This window comes from Puccinia triticina, chromosome 1A, assembly GCF_026914185.1.
Source record: "Puccinia triticina chromosome 1A, complete sequence".
NCBI classification, from domain to species: domain Eukaryota; kingdom Fungi; phylum Basidiomycota; class Pucciniomycetes; order Pucciniales; family Pucciniaceae; genus Puccinia; species Puccinia triticina.
The window spans coordinates 916,041-931,505 of NC_070558.1; the positions used below are offsets into that span (position 1 = coordinate 916,041).

At 44.8% G+C, this 15,465-nt stretch overlaps 4 protein-coding genes across 4 annotated transcripts; 1 reads left to right on the forward strand and 3 right to left on the reverse strand.

Annotated features, from left to right (window-relative positions):
- PtA15_1A138 (uncharacterized protein) lies at window positions 1-361 on the reverse strand (the record flags this gene model as incomplete). The annotated part of the gene is made up of 3 exons (XM_053165133.1): window positions 1-123; window positions 169-284; window positions 352-361. The coding sequence occupies 3 exons, from the start codon at window positions 359-361 to the stop codon at window positions 1-3; spliced, it is 249 nt and encodes an 82-aa protein (XP_053016355.1).
- A 7,296-nt stretch (window positions 362-7,657) lies between these two features.
- PtA15_1A139 (uncharacterized protein) lies at window positions 7,658-8,028 on the reverse strand (the record flags this gene model as incomplete). Its single annotated transcript, XM_053165134.1, has 2 exons — window positions 7,658-7,786; window positions 7,864-8,028. The coding sequence occupies 2 exons, from the start codon at window positions 8,026-8,028 to the stop codon at window positions 7,658-7,660; spliced, it is 294 nt and encodes a 97-aa protein (XP_053016356.1).
- A 1,440-nt stretch (window positions 8,029-9,468) lies between these two features.
- On the reverse strand, window positions 9,469-11,554 carry PtA15_1A140 (uncharacterized protein; the record flags this gene model as incomplete). The annotated part of the gene is made up of 7 exons (XM_053165136.1): window positions 9,469-9,597; window positions 9,690-9,865; window positions 9,969-10,491; window positions 10,563-10,812; window positions 10,924-10,986; window positions 11,072-11,334; window positions 11,405-11,554. The coding sequence occupies 7 exons, from the start codon at window positions 11,552-11,554 to the stop codon at window positions 9,469-9,471; spliced, it is 1,554 nt and encodes a 517-aa protein (XP_053016357.1).
- A 477-nt stretch (window positions 11,555-12,031) lies between these two features.
- On the forward strand, window positions 12,032-13,777 carry PtA15_1A141 (uncharacterized protein; the record flags this gene model as incomplete). Its single annotated transcript, XM_053165137.1, has 8 exons — window positions 12,032-12,143; window positions 12,231-12,285; window positions 12,423-12,767; window positions 12,943-13,053; window positions 13,123-13,207; window positions 13,339-13,389; window positions 13,498-13,625; window positions 13,717-13,777. The coding sequence occupies 8 exons, from the start codon at window positions 12,032-12,034 to the stop codon at window positions 13,775-13,777; spliced, it is 948 nt and encodes a 315-aa protein (XP_053016358.1).
- Between the last annotated feature and the right edge of the window lie 1,688 nt (window positions 13,778-15,465).

The following is a 15,465-nucleotide window of genomic DNA, read 5'->3' on the forward strand; positions in this document are numbered from 1 at the left end:
CTAATGGATGAGCTTTAGGGTAAAGTGATTGGAAAGAAATTCTAGCCACTCTAGGGAACGGTCGGAGCTGAATCTCAGGCTTCCAGAGGCGATGAAATGCGCGGATACGAAATCAGTTAAGATCTGTGAGTTTCTTGATTGCTGAATTAAAGGGTTGAAAAAGCGAACCGATTCGGTTTGAATCCGTCTCAAAGTAACTTCATCGGGTGTGCCAAGCACCCTCAGAATTTGAGTTAGCTGATCGTTGTTGTCCCGACCTCGGAACAGAGGTACCCCACTTATCACTAAGAACCAAATTTGAGTCAATCAGCATGAGGGAACAGACGAAGGAACTGATAAAGGAGCACAGACTTTCGGCCATAATGCAGCCAGCGCTCCAAACATCAATACTGGTGCTGTAGGTCCGACTGCCTAGCAGAACATCGGGGGCGCGATACCAAAGAGTGACCACTTCGTTCGAGAACGTATTGACGGGTATTCCGAAGGCACGAGCAAGGCCAAAATCAGCGAGCTTGAGCTCGCCTCGTTTGTTGATTAACAAGTTTTGGGGTTTCAAGTCCCGATGAAGCACGCGATTTTCGTGACAAAAGGCAGTACCTTTGAGTAGCTGGTTAAGTGGACAGCAGAAGTCAAGATGTGGAGAACCAGACGGTGCGATTTTGAGGCGATAGGTCTGAGTAAGAATTATGCCCACCTGATACATGAAACTTCGTACGACCGGTGCCTCCAGAGCGCCGCGTTCGCCATGAGTATCCATGTACTTCTTCAGATCGAGATCCATGAACTCAAAGACGAGCATCAGTTTGGTCTCGGTGTGAATTACATCGTACAATCTGACAATATTGGGGTGCTTGAGTTCCTTCATGAGACTAATCTCTCGAATCGCAGTTGACGGGGTGCCTTCTTCAGCATCGAGGTGAATCTCTTTGAGTGCGACGATCTCATTAGTGATCCTAGAGCGACCCTGGTAATCAAGCAGTTAAAGCCGTGCCAGCCCGGTAAATGAGAGTTGAGAGTTCTGTTGTTTCAAAGATAAGGGTAGTGCTGACCTTGTGTACTGTGGCGTAAGTACCCTCGCCAAGCTGTTGGAGGGAAGATGCACCATGAAGGACATGTATAAATTAGCTATGAGGAGTCCCCAAGTTCTTGGGTTTTTTTACCCGTCAAGCGTTGGAACAAGGAAGAGGCACTTTTTCCATTTGAATATAACTATAAAAGCCCGTAGAAGCAGCTGATCAGTATCACGTCGAGCTACCAACCGGGACGAATTGATATCAACGACTCACTTCATGATCGGATGTAGAGCTCGGCGATCTTAGAAGTATATTGTTGAATCAGGCGCTCGTGATATAAGGTCTAAGTCAGAATCACCACATCAGTGATACACAAGACCAACATTAACGAATTCTTCAACCCTTAACCTGATACACATCCCATTCGGGATACCCGGTAAGCAATCCGGGATCTCCAGGAAGCAATCCGGTATATCCGGCAAAAGCCACGGAGCACGCCAGATAGCTGCGTTCCGAGGGTCCCAAACATGCGGACGGGGCCGGATTCACAAATATCCGGGAATATTGCTGAATCCCACCTCCAATGGGCCGTCCAAACCCGGCCAGTTTTGGGTCAGCTTTTTGGGGAAATTTGTAATGTTGGCCTAACCCAACAGACCTGCAACCCTAGTCTGGCAGGAGTGGGCTGCCCAATGACCCTGGAGAGCACCTACCAAGCTGCCTTGTGTAATTTTGGGGAAATCTGAGTTTTGAATATGTACAAAAATCTGTTGTACCTAAGGAGCATTTTTCCAGGACCCAGGAAAGCCCGGGCCCTATGGAACACAGTAACAAAAATGCATGAATTTTTGGTCAAAAAACAAAAAACGTACGCACCCCAGATGTATGAATGGGAAATTTGGCGGATAAGGTACTCACCCCAATTGTATGAAGTTTTTTGGGGAACAAGGGGGGTAGTAACCAAAAATGTATGGGAATGAGGATATGATGCCAGGGTTTTTTTTGCACCCCCCCCCCCCCCTATATCAGTCCAGCTCTTCCTGTATCAACCACATATCCCAATTGCGGCTGGTTTCTACACTTCCTTGCTGAGTTCTGGGATTTTTGTGCATCTTGAAGTAGCACATCTGCACAATTTATTCCCAGTCACCAAAGGCTTAAATATTACGGATGCTGGTGGGAATTGTGTATCCATCTCCCAGAGATTACATTCTCTTCTTCTTACAATGTCTCAAATTGCTTTTCTAGAACACTGGCAGAACAAATTTTTGAAGATAAAAGCTCTCAAAAAAGCAATAAAAATGTAGATGAAGACTCAAGAGTAACAATCAGTTGTTGATGATAGTCTATGCAGTTTTCTACTTGGATATGAAATAGGGATGGGCCTTTGTACCCGGGTACCCGCCACGGGTGCGGGTACTACCCTAAATTATAACCCAAGTTAGATACCCGCACCTGCACCCGCACCCACTAAAGCGGGTCAAAGCATGTACCCGGGTACTGGTTTGCAGGTACCCGGGTTCAGGCGGCGGGTACCCGTTGTTTTATCCTTTTTTGCTTGCAAGAAACTGCTCCTGAGTATTTATTACTAACTAATTTAAGAGCTATCTACCTCAACAATCTCCTCATTCTTCTTACCTTTTCCCTTGCCTTTTTGTATCTCTTTTCTCCTCTGTTCCATCTTCCATGTACGCAACATGCCAGTTTGTATCTTACCGTTTTTTGAGTAGAAAGAAACTGCCATTCCTCGAGTGAGAGAGGAGTCACTGAGGCGGTGACGCCTCACCAAAACATAATCCCAACCAAAGTTGAATGATTGCTCGACGTCCACCGTAGTTGTTGTTTCATACACAAGTTGTCAGATGGTTGTTTCAAAAATATAAGATAGAGAAAAAAACATACCTGGACAACTGAGGACATCCAGTGCCATCTGGAGCAGGCCTCCATGATTATTTCCCGCACGCCCTTGGGCAATCCACCACTTTAGAGGGTTCACCGGCTGCCCTTCATCATCCAAATTTAACCCTCCAGCAAGCCACATAGTGAGTGGATTGCTCAATGCAGTACCTGTGCGTGCTTCAGAAGCACCACTCAACCGGGCAAGAACACCTGTCTGAGGCTGGCGTGCAGATATTAGCAGGCTAGAATAACAATAAGATTGAAATGAAAAAAGAAAGTTGCTTTGGTTTCACTCACCTTTGGGCGGGGATTGGGTCTAGTCGGAGGTGGCTGAGTTAGAGGTTTGTACTGACTTTCCCACATATCTCTGGCAAGTCACACGGCCTCAGAAATCCACTTGGGTTCCCACTTTGCCAGTTTGAAATATTCATCTTTAAAAGATGGGTGCAGAACTTGGGAATTACAAAGTAAGTTGTGTTTATCAGTTTTTATGTCAAAGGTTAATTTATAATAAAACTTACTCATAGCAACCCAGTACAGCGGCGAGCAATCCGTAAGGGTATAGTATTTGTTTGTCAGACAAAGGCCTGCACGGCAAGCATTCCTCAAGGCCGCGGGGTATACATCACGCTGATCAGAAATGATGCTTGATAAATGACTGGTGATTTGGTCAATGAAGACAACCACTTGTGATATTTGTGCCCCGCCGCGAGTTGAGACCATAAGGGTTATTTCATAGAAGGGTTCTAGTATGTTGACGAGGTCGCGTGCCAAGTTGAGATAAATTTGGTTGATGTGATAAGCTCAATCAGTGCTGTGTTGCTTATCCTTCTGCCACTCAAGACTGCTTACCAAAATTTTAGTATGTTTGAATTGAGTGGGAAAATAACTACTCACATTGCCGCCAAGCATCAATGGATACTGGAGAGTTGCACCAGAGTAGAGTTCCACCTGGTCCTGACGTCCCGCTCGACATTGTGTGGCGTCAAACATTCCTTCTCTTGACAGATCTCCACAAAGAGCGCCTTGGAGTTTGGCAACTTGTTCAGCTTCTGCAAAATTGCTTGGAACTAGCAATACATATCAGTAATTTTCTGGAATTTTGAAAAGAGGAAATAACGGAATACCTTTGCCAAGCTCTCCTTGCATGATTGGGAAGTGTATACATCATCATTGTCTTTGTCGCTCAAATCATTGATGTCGCCAGTTTCCAGTTCGAGTTCTTGATCATCGATGGGATTCGTGATACACCCAGAGTTGATTGGATCATTGGAGTCTTCATTGTTCAAATGGGTACCTTTGTTGTACCTGTGTATGGTTAGCAAAAAATCAGCAGAGTTCACCTGCGAAAAGAGAAGAACATACATACAACTCAATCTGGTGTTCTGTGTCCTCTTCATCATCTTGGTTGGATTCATCCAAGTCCATGCTCTTGTCAAAGTTGTCCTGCCCACTGTTTTTCTTCTTGTGGCTTCCAAAAGGGCGCAAAATGACTTGAACAATCAAATTCAATATATGCGTGAAACATTGAACCCATTCGGTCTTGCCGTGGAATTGAGCCCACTTGAACTTCTTGATTTCATTCACCATTGTTTGATTATTCGTGGCGTTATTGGTGACTATACCACAGAGCTGCAAGAAAAAAAGATATTAATCCAAGTAATAGATGAAGATAGTAACTCTGACATGCTTACCTTGTTTTTTAAACCAAATTTTTCAACAATTATCCGGATGGTGTTGGCCAAATAGGCACATGTGTGTCTGTCTTTTAACCTAACAAAGTCAAGAGGCATTGACTCCATCAAAGTCCCCATTTTCTTGTTGAACCAAGCAATATATTACCGTTCCTAGGATATCAAACCCATTAGGGGACTGCCAGGCATCAAGGCCTAAGTACATGGCGCCTTGATGAATCTAGCAACAAGTAAAAACATAAAAATTAGTAAAAATCAGCGACATAAAAAAGAAAAAAAGAACAAACTTTGAATGATTCTATGAGAGACTCCTGTATTGAAGTATAAAGCCTGAATATGTCATGGGACACCGTCTTTTGTGTAGGCAAATTTTTCAGGACAATCAGATGCAGAAAGTTTTGATGTGCGCCCTTGCCAAGAGCTATGAAAGGTCGAGCAGTTTCAGCGCACCAGATTGCACAGAGCTGGGGGACCTATTCAATAAAACATTCAGTCCTTATTGAGTGAGATGAAAAAGAAGCAATTGGATTGACTTACCTCTTGCGGATCTATATCACCGGTTCCAGATACACCAAGCACGGCAAGTTTGACAGTATCATTCACTGCTTGTTGCTTCTTGAGGCAACCAGCAACATGCTTCGAGAGGTTGTCAGAGACGTATTGTATGTAGGGCGGTGGATTTTTGAGCCACAGCTGCAGTTTACAACATGAGAAGTGATGAGTGGAAGTAATTGGAAAGAATTCCAGAAAATAAACTACCCACCTCTTACACGAGAATGCAATCATCCTGCGCCCATGTTTGTTGAGTTGGTCAGAAAGCATGGGCGGGTTGTAGTACGCATAGGCTGAACTGTTGGAATTGCTGTGCAATTTACGTGCCTGATCTGGAAAATGAAAAAATTTGTCAGTTTTTCACTTGTTTAGCAATAAAGATTAAAGGTGGAGCTTGCGAGGTACTAACTGAGCTCTTGATCATCAAAAATTTGATGAGTTGTTGACGCTTGAGTATTTGCGGGAGTCGTGCTATCACGGTATGTCAGTCGCTGTTCTTGGTCTGAATGTTCAGTGAGATCGGACACAGTTGGTTTCTTTCTTCTAGCAACTCTTTTAGAATTAGGAGAGCTACTGGGGTTGGAGGTTTGTGGAGATGATTTGCGGCGCTTCTTGCTTTTGGGCGCCATGACTGTATTGGATTTGTGCTGAGGAGGGTACTGAGTATATTGGTTGGTGGGGCCAGGACCCGGTCCCAAGTGTGGTTTCACCGGATATGTACATATATGTCACAGGAAAAATGCATATACTTGGTTGTTGCGCCACAACCACGGGTCCCCAATTGGTTCCCCCGCCCAGTGGTAGAAACAGGCAGGTACCCGGGTGGGTACCCGCCGCTTTTTTTTTGGCAAAACCAGATACCGGCACCCGCTGGCGGGTACTAGGACACGTCAGCAGGTACCCGCCAACGGGTACCAGGGCCCATCCCTAATATGAAATTTAAAATATCTTCTTCTTGCATTTTTTACCTTTGTCACTGCTCCTCTGGGTATGTAGCAGAAATGGCTACTCAAAAAAGTATTTCTGGGAGTATTTCTTCACGCCTGCGGCAAAAAAAACGTACACACAAAACTTGTATGAATTTTTTGAAAAAGCTCTGCACCTACGCACAAAACGTGTATGAATGGGCTCCAAAAATGTATGAATTTTTCAAAAATCTTGGAATTTAGGTTACTGCAGCGGTGGGCAGATACGTTATCCAAAATTCCGCATTTTTGGTTTGTAAATTTGAATTTTGCACACAAAGGTTCAAGTTATCAGCAAGATTTAAAGATCAGGGCTTTTTGTCACTATTATCTTGAATCTCAACAAAAAAAATCCCATGTTTCTTGAGTAATTTTCTTCTAATGATTGATTACGCAACAGATTTTCAGTTATCTGTAACAAGTTACAGATAACTGAAAATCTCTTGCGTAATCAATGATTAGAAGGAAACCACTCTATAAAAATGTGATATTTTTGGCACAAATTTAAGATAATGGTGTTACAAAGTCCTGATCTTTAAATCTTGCTGATAACTTGAACCTTTGTGTGCAAAATTCAAATTTACAAACCAAAAATGCGGAATTTTGGATAACGTATCTGCCCACTGCTGGTTACTGTGTTCCATAGGGGCTTTCCAGGGTCCTATTTTTCCACAATGAAACACCCTATATGCATGAATAAATGCATAAATCATAAATTCATAAAACTTTTTTGGCTGGGAGAGTCAAATATTACATAAGCAGAGTGGCGAGATCCCCTGCAAACAAAGTTTTATGAATTTATGATTTAGGCCCCATTTGGACGCCCTGTTATGTATATGTGATAAATGGGCAAAATTCTCACACACAACCCAAAGTTTGCTCCCTATCTCCACCCAATTTTTTGAACCCCCATAGGTCGCACGTGATAAATAACCCAGTTCACGTTGGGCCGGGACCAGCAAAACTTTAATTACAATCAACTGTGCTTAACTTCAGTTCTTGCTGAAAGTCAGACTCACATGGCCATTTTAAGGCTTTTTAAGCTGCCCATTAGGGGGGTTCACAATAGGATAAAAATAAAACTTTAGAGCCTATATTAAACCCTTTATGAACAACTTTTTTAAAAATGAAACAGACAATTTTTTAAAAAATGAAGAACACCCTCTGATTGCCAGGGGACACCTAATCCTGTACATCCTGCCATATTTTTAAAAAGTTGTTGATAAAGGCCTTAAAATTGACTCTGAAGTTTTATTTTTATCGTATTGTGAACCCCCCTATTTTATTGGCCAGCAACATCAATTTTAGCCGGGGACTTAAAATGCCCCAACATGAACCAGGCTAATATGCACATTTATCACGTATACATAACTTGATTGGCATCCAAACAGGGCCTTACACATTTGTGCGTGAATATCAACTTTGACCACCATAAATACTCGGAGTCTCTATCAACAAAAAGTGAGAGGGCAACAACTAGTAGAAACGGAGGAGTTAAACCGACAAACCCCAACACAGATGCACCCAAGTCTTGTCATGGCGGCGGTTTGGCCATCCGTGTTGACAGTTCTTGGACGTCGCATACTGGGACTGATCTATGAGAAATGATGAGCGTGAGGTGGGGCTGATCCGGCCTCTCTTTCAGGACCTCTTCGGCCAATAGCTGCTTAGGACCCATTGGAGGATTCGAGACCCACGAATGAGCTGGCGGAACAAACTGGATGACTTGACAAGCATCACACTTAGATTGGCGGAAGGATCTGGGAGATGATGGTCGGCGAGGTTGTCTGAATCGTTGAGCTCAGTGGAAGTGGTTGGCCGGTATGTCACAAGACTTAGCTTAGCAGGACAGGACCGCTGGATAAGGTAGGATGATTTGATATCCCGGCTATTCTTACCAGTCATGCGGCGGCCATCAAGTTGTCCAGCGAGGCGATTGTCCTCAACGTGGAGCTCAAAACCACACATTCTTGTACAACGTGTCGCACCCTTTGGCTTGCGATTCGGTCGGCCAGATGAAGTTAGAACTTGGACTCTTTAGTAAATCTGTACAGCGCGTCTATCGAATGGCAAGGGACAGATAAGGCTTGAGATGCGTGAGCGAGGCCTGAGTGAGACGGTGACTCTCGCTCCATCGATATCCGGGTAGCTTTTGACGATGCTGGAAGATTTCTTGATGGCATATTTAGATCCACACGCGCGTTGTTTCAGATAACCAACAGCAATGTAAGATGCGATTGAGTGTCAGGAAAGTAACCAGGCCGTCTTCTCTTCTTTTTTCTATTTGTCCTTGCTGGTCGACCGTTTTGCTATTGCTCTATCTAAGGGGGAGCTTGTCGAGAAGGCGCCCATTTTGAAAAATTACTTTGGTTGGGGGGGGGGGGGGGGGGGATCAGACATACCTGATAGCAGTATCGTACCCGCAAACCATCGAGAGGTTAAAATGAATTCAACAGTTCTTCAGTCTGAGCTGGGGGATGTATGCAGAAATGCGAATCAGCATGAGACCTTTGCATCAGCGGAAATAGAAGAGGACACATACGGACATACGGCTCTACATGAGCGCATTTTTTGACGAAGTTTGAACCGGGCCAAGCGTTCGTTCTTGGAGTCATTGCAACGGGGAGTGAACCGATGAGGCCACTCGAACCGGTTGTTCGGGAAGCGACAGGGAGGGCTTCTCGTCGATCAGTGGTGAGAGTGAGATGGATTTCAGGCTGGATTGGCGCCCTCAGAGATTCCTGCATTCGAAATCCTGTCCGTCTTCTTCCTCGAGCTAGTCGTGGTGGTTTGGTTGCGGTCGATAGTTTTCCGAGTTGATGGAGCCGGCTTGACCGTCGACTCTTCCAAATCAGCATCATCACCTCTCAGATAAAATATTTCCGGTTGAAGATAACGAGTCAACTGCAAGACCAGACACCGGACACACCCTGAGCCTGTGACATCCCCCCCGAATTACAAACACTGGGGAATTCGAACTGAGCCCCGACTCCGAGGAGATTCATCACATCAACCACATATTTATATCCACCACGTAACCAAATGACTACTCTCATACTCTCTCAACTTACCCCCCAAATGAAGCCGGATGAAGAGGAACCAGTGAAGACACTCTCGTCCGTTGCGGTATACAGTATACATTGCTTTTGGATATCCGAATCACCAAGAGAGATACAATTCTATCATTCAATGAGTCATGATAAACGTTCAGATCTTGAAGAATGGTCGACTCTATTATCATCGTTGACATCCATTAAAAAGACTCAAATGAGGAGGGGAGGCTTATTCGGCTGGGTAGGGCAACTGTTTTCTCATGCTGATTTGAACTTACGAAGAAGTTACCCGCTAATTCAAGTGAGGTAAAATTGATTCTTGCTTGATAATCGGGTTATTCCTCAATCCTTGAAATTGATTGGCAATAAGAAAGGCGATATCCAAGGATTGTTCATAATTCAGTCGAGGATCACAATGAGTCTACGATATAGTGATATCAAAAAAACCCAAAAAAACTGTCAATCGTAATTCTGTTCACAGCTCTCATTTCCATCACTACGGGGTTTCCTGACCTGGTAATTCAGTGATAAGTGTTCAGTTTGTAGGTTCATACTCCCACCCAAGCATTCGGTAACTGAGTAACCTTCCTCATCTAGTTCCCCCGTCATTTCCAAGTGTACTCCGCCTAATCTTGAACCATTCTCGGCATGGATCTGAATTGATTTGGATAGTTCTGTGACCACATCACCTATTCCAAGTCAATGGGTTATTCAATTGTCAGTAACAAGTATTCTCATGGAATGTGGGCTGTTTTTAAAATATGTCAAGGAAGCAGCAGGAAGAGTACGAACTTAGGTACCGAGTCTTGATACCTGACAAGCCATCTGCAGCTTTGGTATTGCCATGCATTGGATCGCAACAAAATATTGAAGAGCGATGTTTAGAGTTTCGGACAGCCTGAATACAGGCAGGCAAGCATTGATCGACATGTTCTGCCCCGAACCTACAAATCAATAAGATCTTGCCTTCTTCATATGTCGGATTGAGGATATCGAGGATTCCGATCAAATCTTCTGGGGTCGTCTTTGGCCCTAGTTTAACCCCAACCGGGTTCGAAATCCCGCGTAAAAACTCTAAGTGGGCATGATCGAGCTGTCTCGTACGTTCGCCAACCCAAACCAAATGTGCCGAGAGATCGTAGCTAGGAGATGAAGTCTCAGGGCACGTGTTTGGGGAAGTAGTCGATCGAGGAGCGATAGCTTCTTGTATTGATGGCCCAGATCCTGCTGCCATCGAGCTGATCTTTCGCGCTCGTACTGACCTCGCGGGCTGGATCGTTCGCGTCAAGGCTTCTTCATACTCTAGCAAGAGAGCCTACATCACAAACAAATAAAAATCTCTTCTCTGAGGAATAATGCGCATCCTTTGGCAACAATTTCACCCACCTCATGACTAGTCCAGATCTCGACGGTATCCAAGATGCCCAAAGTGCCCTCAGACTGTGCATTGGCACCAATCGTCCTCATGAAATCCAACGAGTCCTCTAAGCGCTCAACGATGTCATGGAATTTTGCCTGCAAGCTCGGCGATCTAACGTGTGCGAATGACCAGGCTGAGGGTTGTTGAAGATTGGCGAGGCCGGATCCTAGCAAGCCCCGGATGTGGTTAATGATCGCTGATGAGTGAAAGTAGGCTCTGTATCGAATATAAGACAAGGCCGATTCATTAAAACCTTCGAAACAATCTTGGTTAATCATTGGTTACCACCGATGCATCGGCTGAGGTTCCGGCACAACGAGCGCTCACGAGAGAAGACGTTCTGGATCAGGCGTCCGCTCGCTCAATGAATAACCGTTGACAATATCTCCTCTAGATAAGTAGGTCGGGAAGACGTCAAACAAGGGGGTCAGAGTCTAACATACGATATCCTTTCACCCAAGTTTTCTTGACTGACCGAAAACTAGGGTATTCCTTGCCATCAATCGTCTCGGTAGGCTGACTGCGAGGTTTGGCGAACTGGCCGGCTATTCGGCCCACTCTGACCACCGGTATCCTTGCTCCCCAAATGATTATCAAGGACATCATCAAGAGTAACTTGACTCGAGCTGAGATATGTTCATGGTTACAGTACTCAAACAGTTCTGCACAATCGCCACCGTGCAATAGAAACGCTTCTCCTCGAGCCACCAGTTTCAGTCGCTCCTTTAGTTTGATAATCTGCACCGGCATGTTGTCTTAGTCAACATAATTCCATGGATTTTCGTCTCTTCAAAAAGCAAAAACTAACCTCATGTGGTGTGACAAGACCTGGGAGCTGTTTAAGCTTGGTTTTCACATTCTCGAGTTTCGGCCAAGTGTCTTGGGGATAAGTGATGGCTTGGGCGATCGGCTTCTGTCTCCAAGAATCAACTGACCAGGGCTGGTGGACAGGCGTCATGCTGGGCGATTATCGATTTCCTGAATGAAAGGTGAGAACTTGATAACCCAAGTCAAAGCAAGCTGAAGACTGGGATCGGCATACAAGCATATCCTAAGATCCTTGCTTCGCCAATCGTTCACAGCATCCGCCTGTGACATCTCGAACTATAACTGTAACTATGATCCACATTAAGTTTTTCATAATTTACACCAACCACCGACTCGAGCACCGTGCCAAATCCAATTGGTGGTAGAAATAAACTCAGCTCAGAAACTTTCGCCGCCAGCCCAAAGGCTTCTCCAAACAGTTCGGAGCCTTGTAGCCAGCCAGATCAGGATATCCTTCACGTTCGACTCTGGTGTCATCCCTGCCCCGATCAACTTCATCCGCCGAGTGCTCAAGATATATATCGCGACAGGCACCACCAGCTATCCATTTGGTTACTTCATTCTTTGAGGATTGGAATCATACTAGACCAAATTTCCTTCGTTCCACATGCCAGAGTCATCGTTGTCTATAGCATCCACAAGTCTCACTGGCCAGGTCGAGCATGATAATCTGACTGTTCATGCTACAGTAACAAGTTCATATCCCTTTTGGCTTGGTGGTCAGTTCACTCCAATCGTTCATAACAATCCATACGCTCCTAAGCTGAGTCGGTCTCCTCTACCTCTCCCTTGATTCTCGTCCATAGGACTGGCAGCTTCAATGGCTGCGATTTGTACCCATCCGCTTGATATGGCTAAAGTGTAACTTCCCGCAGTCTTGAATTCATCCGCGTCTTTGGATTTCTATGTGGAACTGTCAAGTTTCAGTGACGTGACTGATGAAATATGTATATGGTCGCTCACTGTAATGTTTTCCTTGTTCATGCTTCGTTTTCTAGCCGAATGCAGACTGGCCCCACACGTTCCATGCTGCAGACTTTGCTCAGTGCCGTCAAACTAGAGGGTGTCCGAAAAGGCGCATACGTTGGACTCTCGGCCTCTTTGGCCCGACAGATGACTTACTCAGTCACACGATTTGGCGTGTACGATAATTTGAAGTTGATATTCGCGAGGCAAAGCGGGAATCCGGACACAGCCAAGCTGCCTTGCTATCATCTCGCCATGGCCGCTAGCCTGGCAGGTGCCGCTGGTGGGCTGGCTGGTAACCCGGCTGACGTTATCCTCGTAAGAATGACCAGTGATATTAATCACCCTGTGGAACAACGTAAAGGGTACAAGAATTGGTTCGTGTGGCTTCTGCTTTACAAGTCTAATCCAATGAAGAAGAACATTCGTCCATGTCTCAATTTATTGAGGCGAGGTAATTGACGTCTGACATGTTTCCTTCTTGCGGTCGGTATAACTACATAAACTTTTATGAAACATAAATAAATAAATAATAATAACTGAAAATTGAAGTGTTCAAGCACTGTTCCGCATGATCAGAGAAGAAGGATTCGGCAGTCTGACAAGGGGCTTGGGCCCTAACATTTCTCGATCAATCTTGATGAACGCAAGTCAGTTAGCAACGTGAGTCAACACATCATAATATTTACAATTCGGCTTATCTTTTTCTGACTCGCCCTATTCCTTCTACAGATACGATAGCATCAAGGAGGGCTTACTTAATACCAAGTTCTTTCACGAAGGCCTTTGGCTACATTTTTGCGCGAGCTCGATGGCTGTGAGTCTTCATTTACAACATTCACAAGCCTTTCCTTTTTCCCCTACTCTCCCTCCATATTTTCTAGTCCAGATCACTGGTGTTACAAGTGGAAGGTTGATTTCTTGAATGCATTTTAATCACATCTCCAGGGGGCTATAGCTACGACAATATGTTCTCCATTTGATGTCGTCAAATCACGAGTCTGTCGTCCCGCGTTTTATCTCCACGCCCATCCTCAGCTGCGTTTCGCAGACTTGAATACTTTGCGCTCAGCCTCTGCTAACTTCGTCATTGTTACGTTTTCTCAGATCATGAATACCGTACCCGGCAGTGCCACGGTACCACAGGTGATTCGACAGTCGTTCCGGACCGAAGGTGTGGGCTGGATATTCCGCGGGTGGACGCCGGCTTTCATACGTTTAGGGCCCAATACAGTGTATGTGTCCCTCGATTCTTCGCTATATTGCAACGAGCCACAAGAGTTGATCTAATGCATAGCTTATCCGTTGATGACTCCATCAATAAAGTATCATTTTCGTTGGTCTTGAACAATTAAGAATCGCAGTGGACTTCATTAAGAACCGATAAATAAATCAGTTATGAAGACAAATCTTTACAGTTTCCTGGTTTCCCCTTCCCTATTCCAACATCCTTGGATTATATTACTTGGACTAATCGTAACCTTGGCCTCATTCTCCTCGTCACAGCATAGACCTTAATGACTGTTTTTAATTAATAGTGGCTTGCAGATCAAAGGCATCTAGGCAAGTTAATCTTCTCGCATCACTTTCCAACGCCAAATGTACGTAACGATATTTACAAAATATGCATATATACCCTAACACACAAGCCGCACTAAGTATTTACTATCGAAATTAACTTGTGTATCGACCTCATTTGTATATAAAGAAACATGAAGACGAAAACTTTATATTGGACGTTGCTTTGCTAATTTAACTTTTCAGTAGAACAAGATCCCATTTCTAAACAGAGATTAGTTGTCTTCGGCTCACAAGCACCTGTTCACAGTAAGAATGGACTGCTTTCTTGTTATATATGCATATATGATTGTGTTGTGGCTAGTTTCTTCTTCTTGACCCCACAGGGATATCCCAACATGAGCACATGGACGCCGAGACCACAACAGTTGACTGCAAGGGAGGGTTTGGCAACCTGATATGCTAAGGCTCCGTTTGACCGGCCCCAAAAATATGGGAGCGTAATAAAGAATTATGTAGATTATTTTCGGGGGGACAGGGGAAATTACGCTACCCCCTGTCCCTGTTTGGCATCCCACAGAGCGTCATAAACTTGATGACTGGAGTTGACGCTCCATTATTCCCCCCGCCAAAAGGGAAATTTTAGTCCAACCCAAAATTTTCATTTTAATAATCGCTCCCTCCCCTCTGCCTTGAAGCAGTCCAACTCCATGGCAAGTTGAAGCCTCCTCCGCAGTCGACCTCCGTCTCAATCCCTCCTCCGCTCCCTGACCTCAATGACCTTATTAATCCACGGTACCAACACTTAAGCACCTCCTTTTCCCCCAGCTCCAGCCACCTTCCAACATAACCCGATTCCAACCACCCCGATGCGTCTTGAGATGGCGGGTGATGGCTTTTTGCCACCTCGTCTTGGATGTGAGAGGCGATTTGGATTTTGTCGAGGGTTGCTGAAGGCATTGGTCGGGGCATCGTGGCATTTAGCTGAGGTGCGGGTCCGGACTTGATATGGGCGGACCAAACGGGCAAGGGTGTGCGCGCGATATGACGGTGGCCGTCCCAAGCGGCCAAGGAAGATAACCAAAGAAGAAATCATGATATTATTTGACATTTGCTCATGCTAGCTTGTTATTCTCTTGGAGGAATGAGCAGAACCTTGTATAGCTGTTCCTGATTCTCAAGATTTTGAGCATATTCAAAAAAAGACAAGAACATGAGCATATTCCCAAACAATCAGAACATGAGTGAGGGTGTTCAAAATTGTTTTTTGAAGATCATCCAAGTTTCTTAAATCCACACAAACGTGGGAACTGATCTAAGTTTTGGTGTATTTCTTATTTAAAAAGAACACAACAGAAGAACACACAAGTTAGACAATACAAACAGCAGTTGAAAATATCCCCAAAGACCCAAAGGCCCTATGGATGACCCTCCAGCTGTGCCAGAGCAACAAGCAAAAAAGGGCCGGTTGTGAAAGACTCTGTGAAAGAGCTGTCAAGGAGGGGCCTAATCAAGAAACTTGGGGGCTTCCAGGGAGGGGGCAGACAAAACTGAATC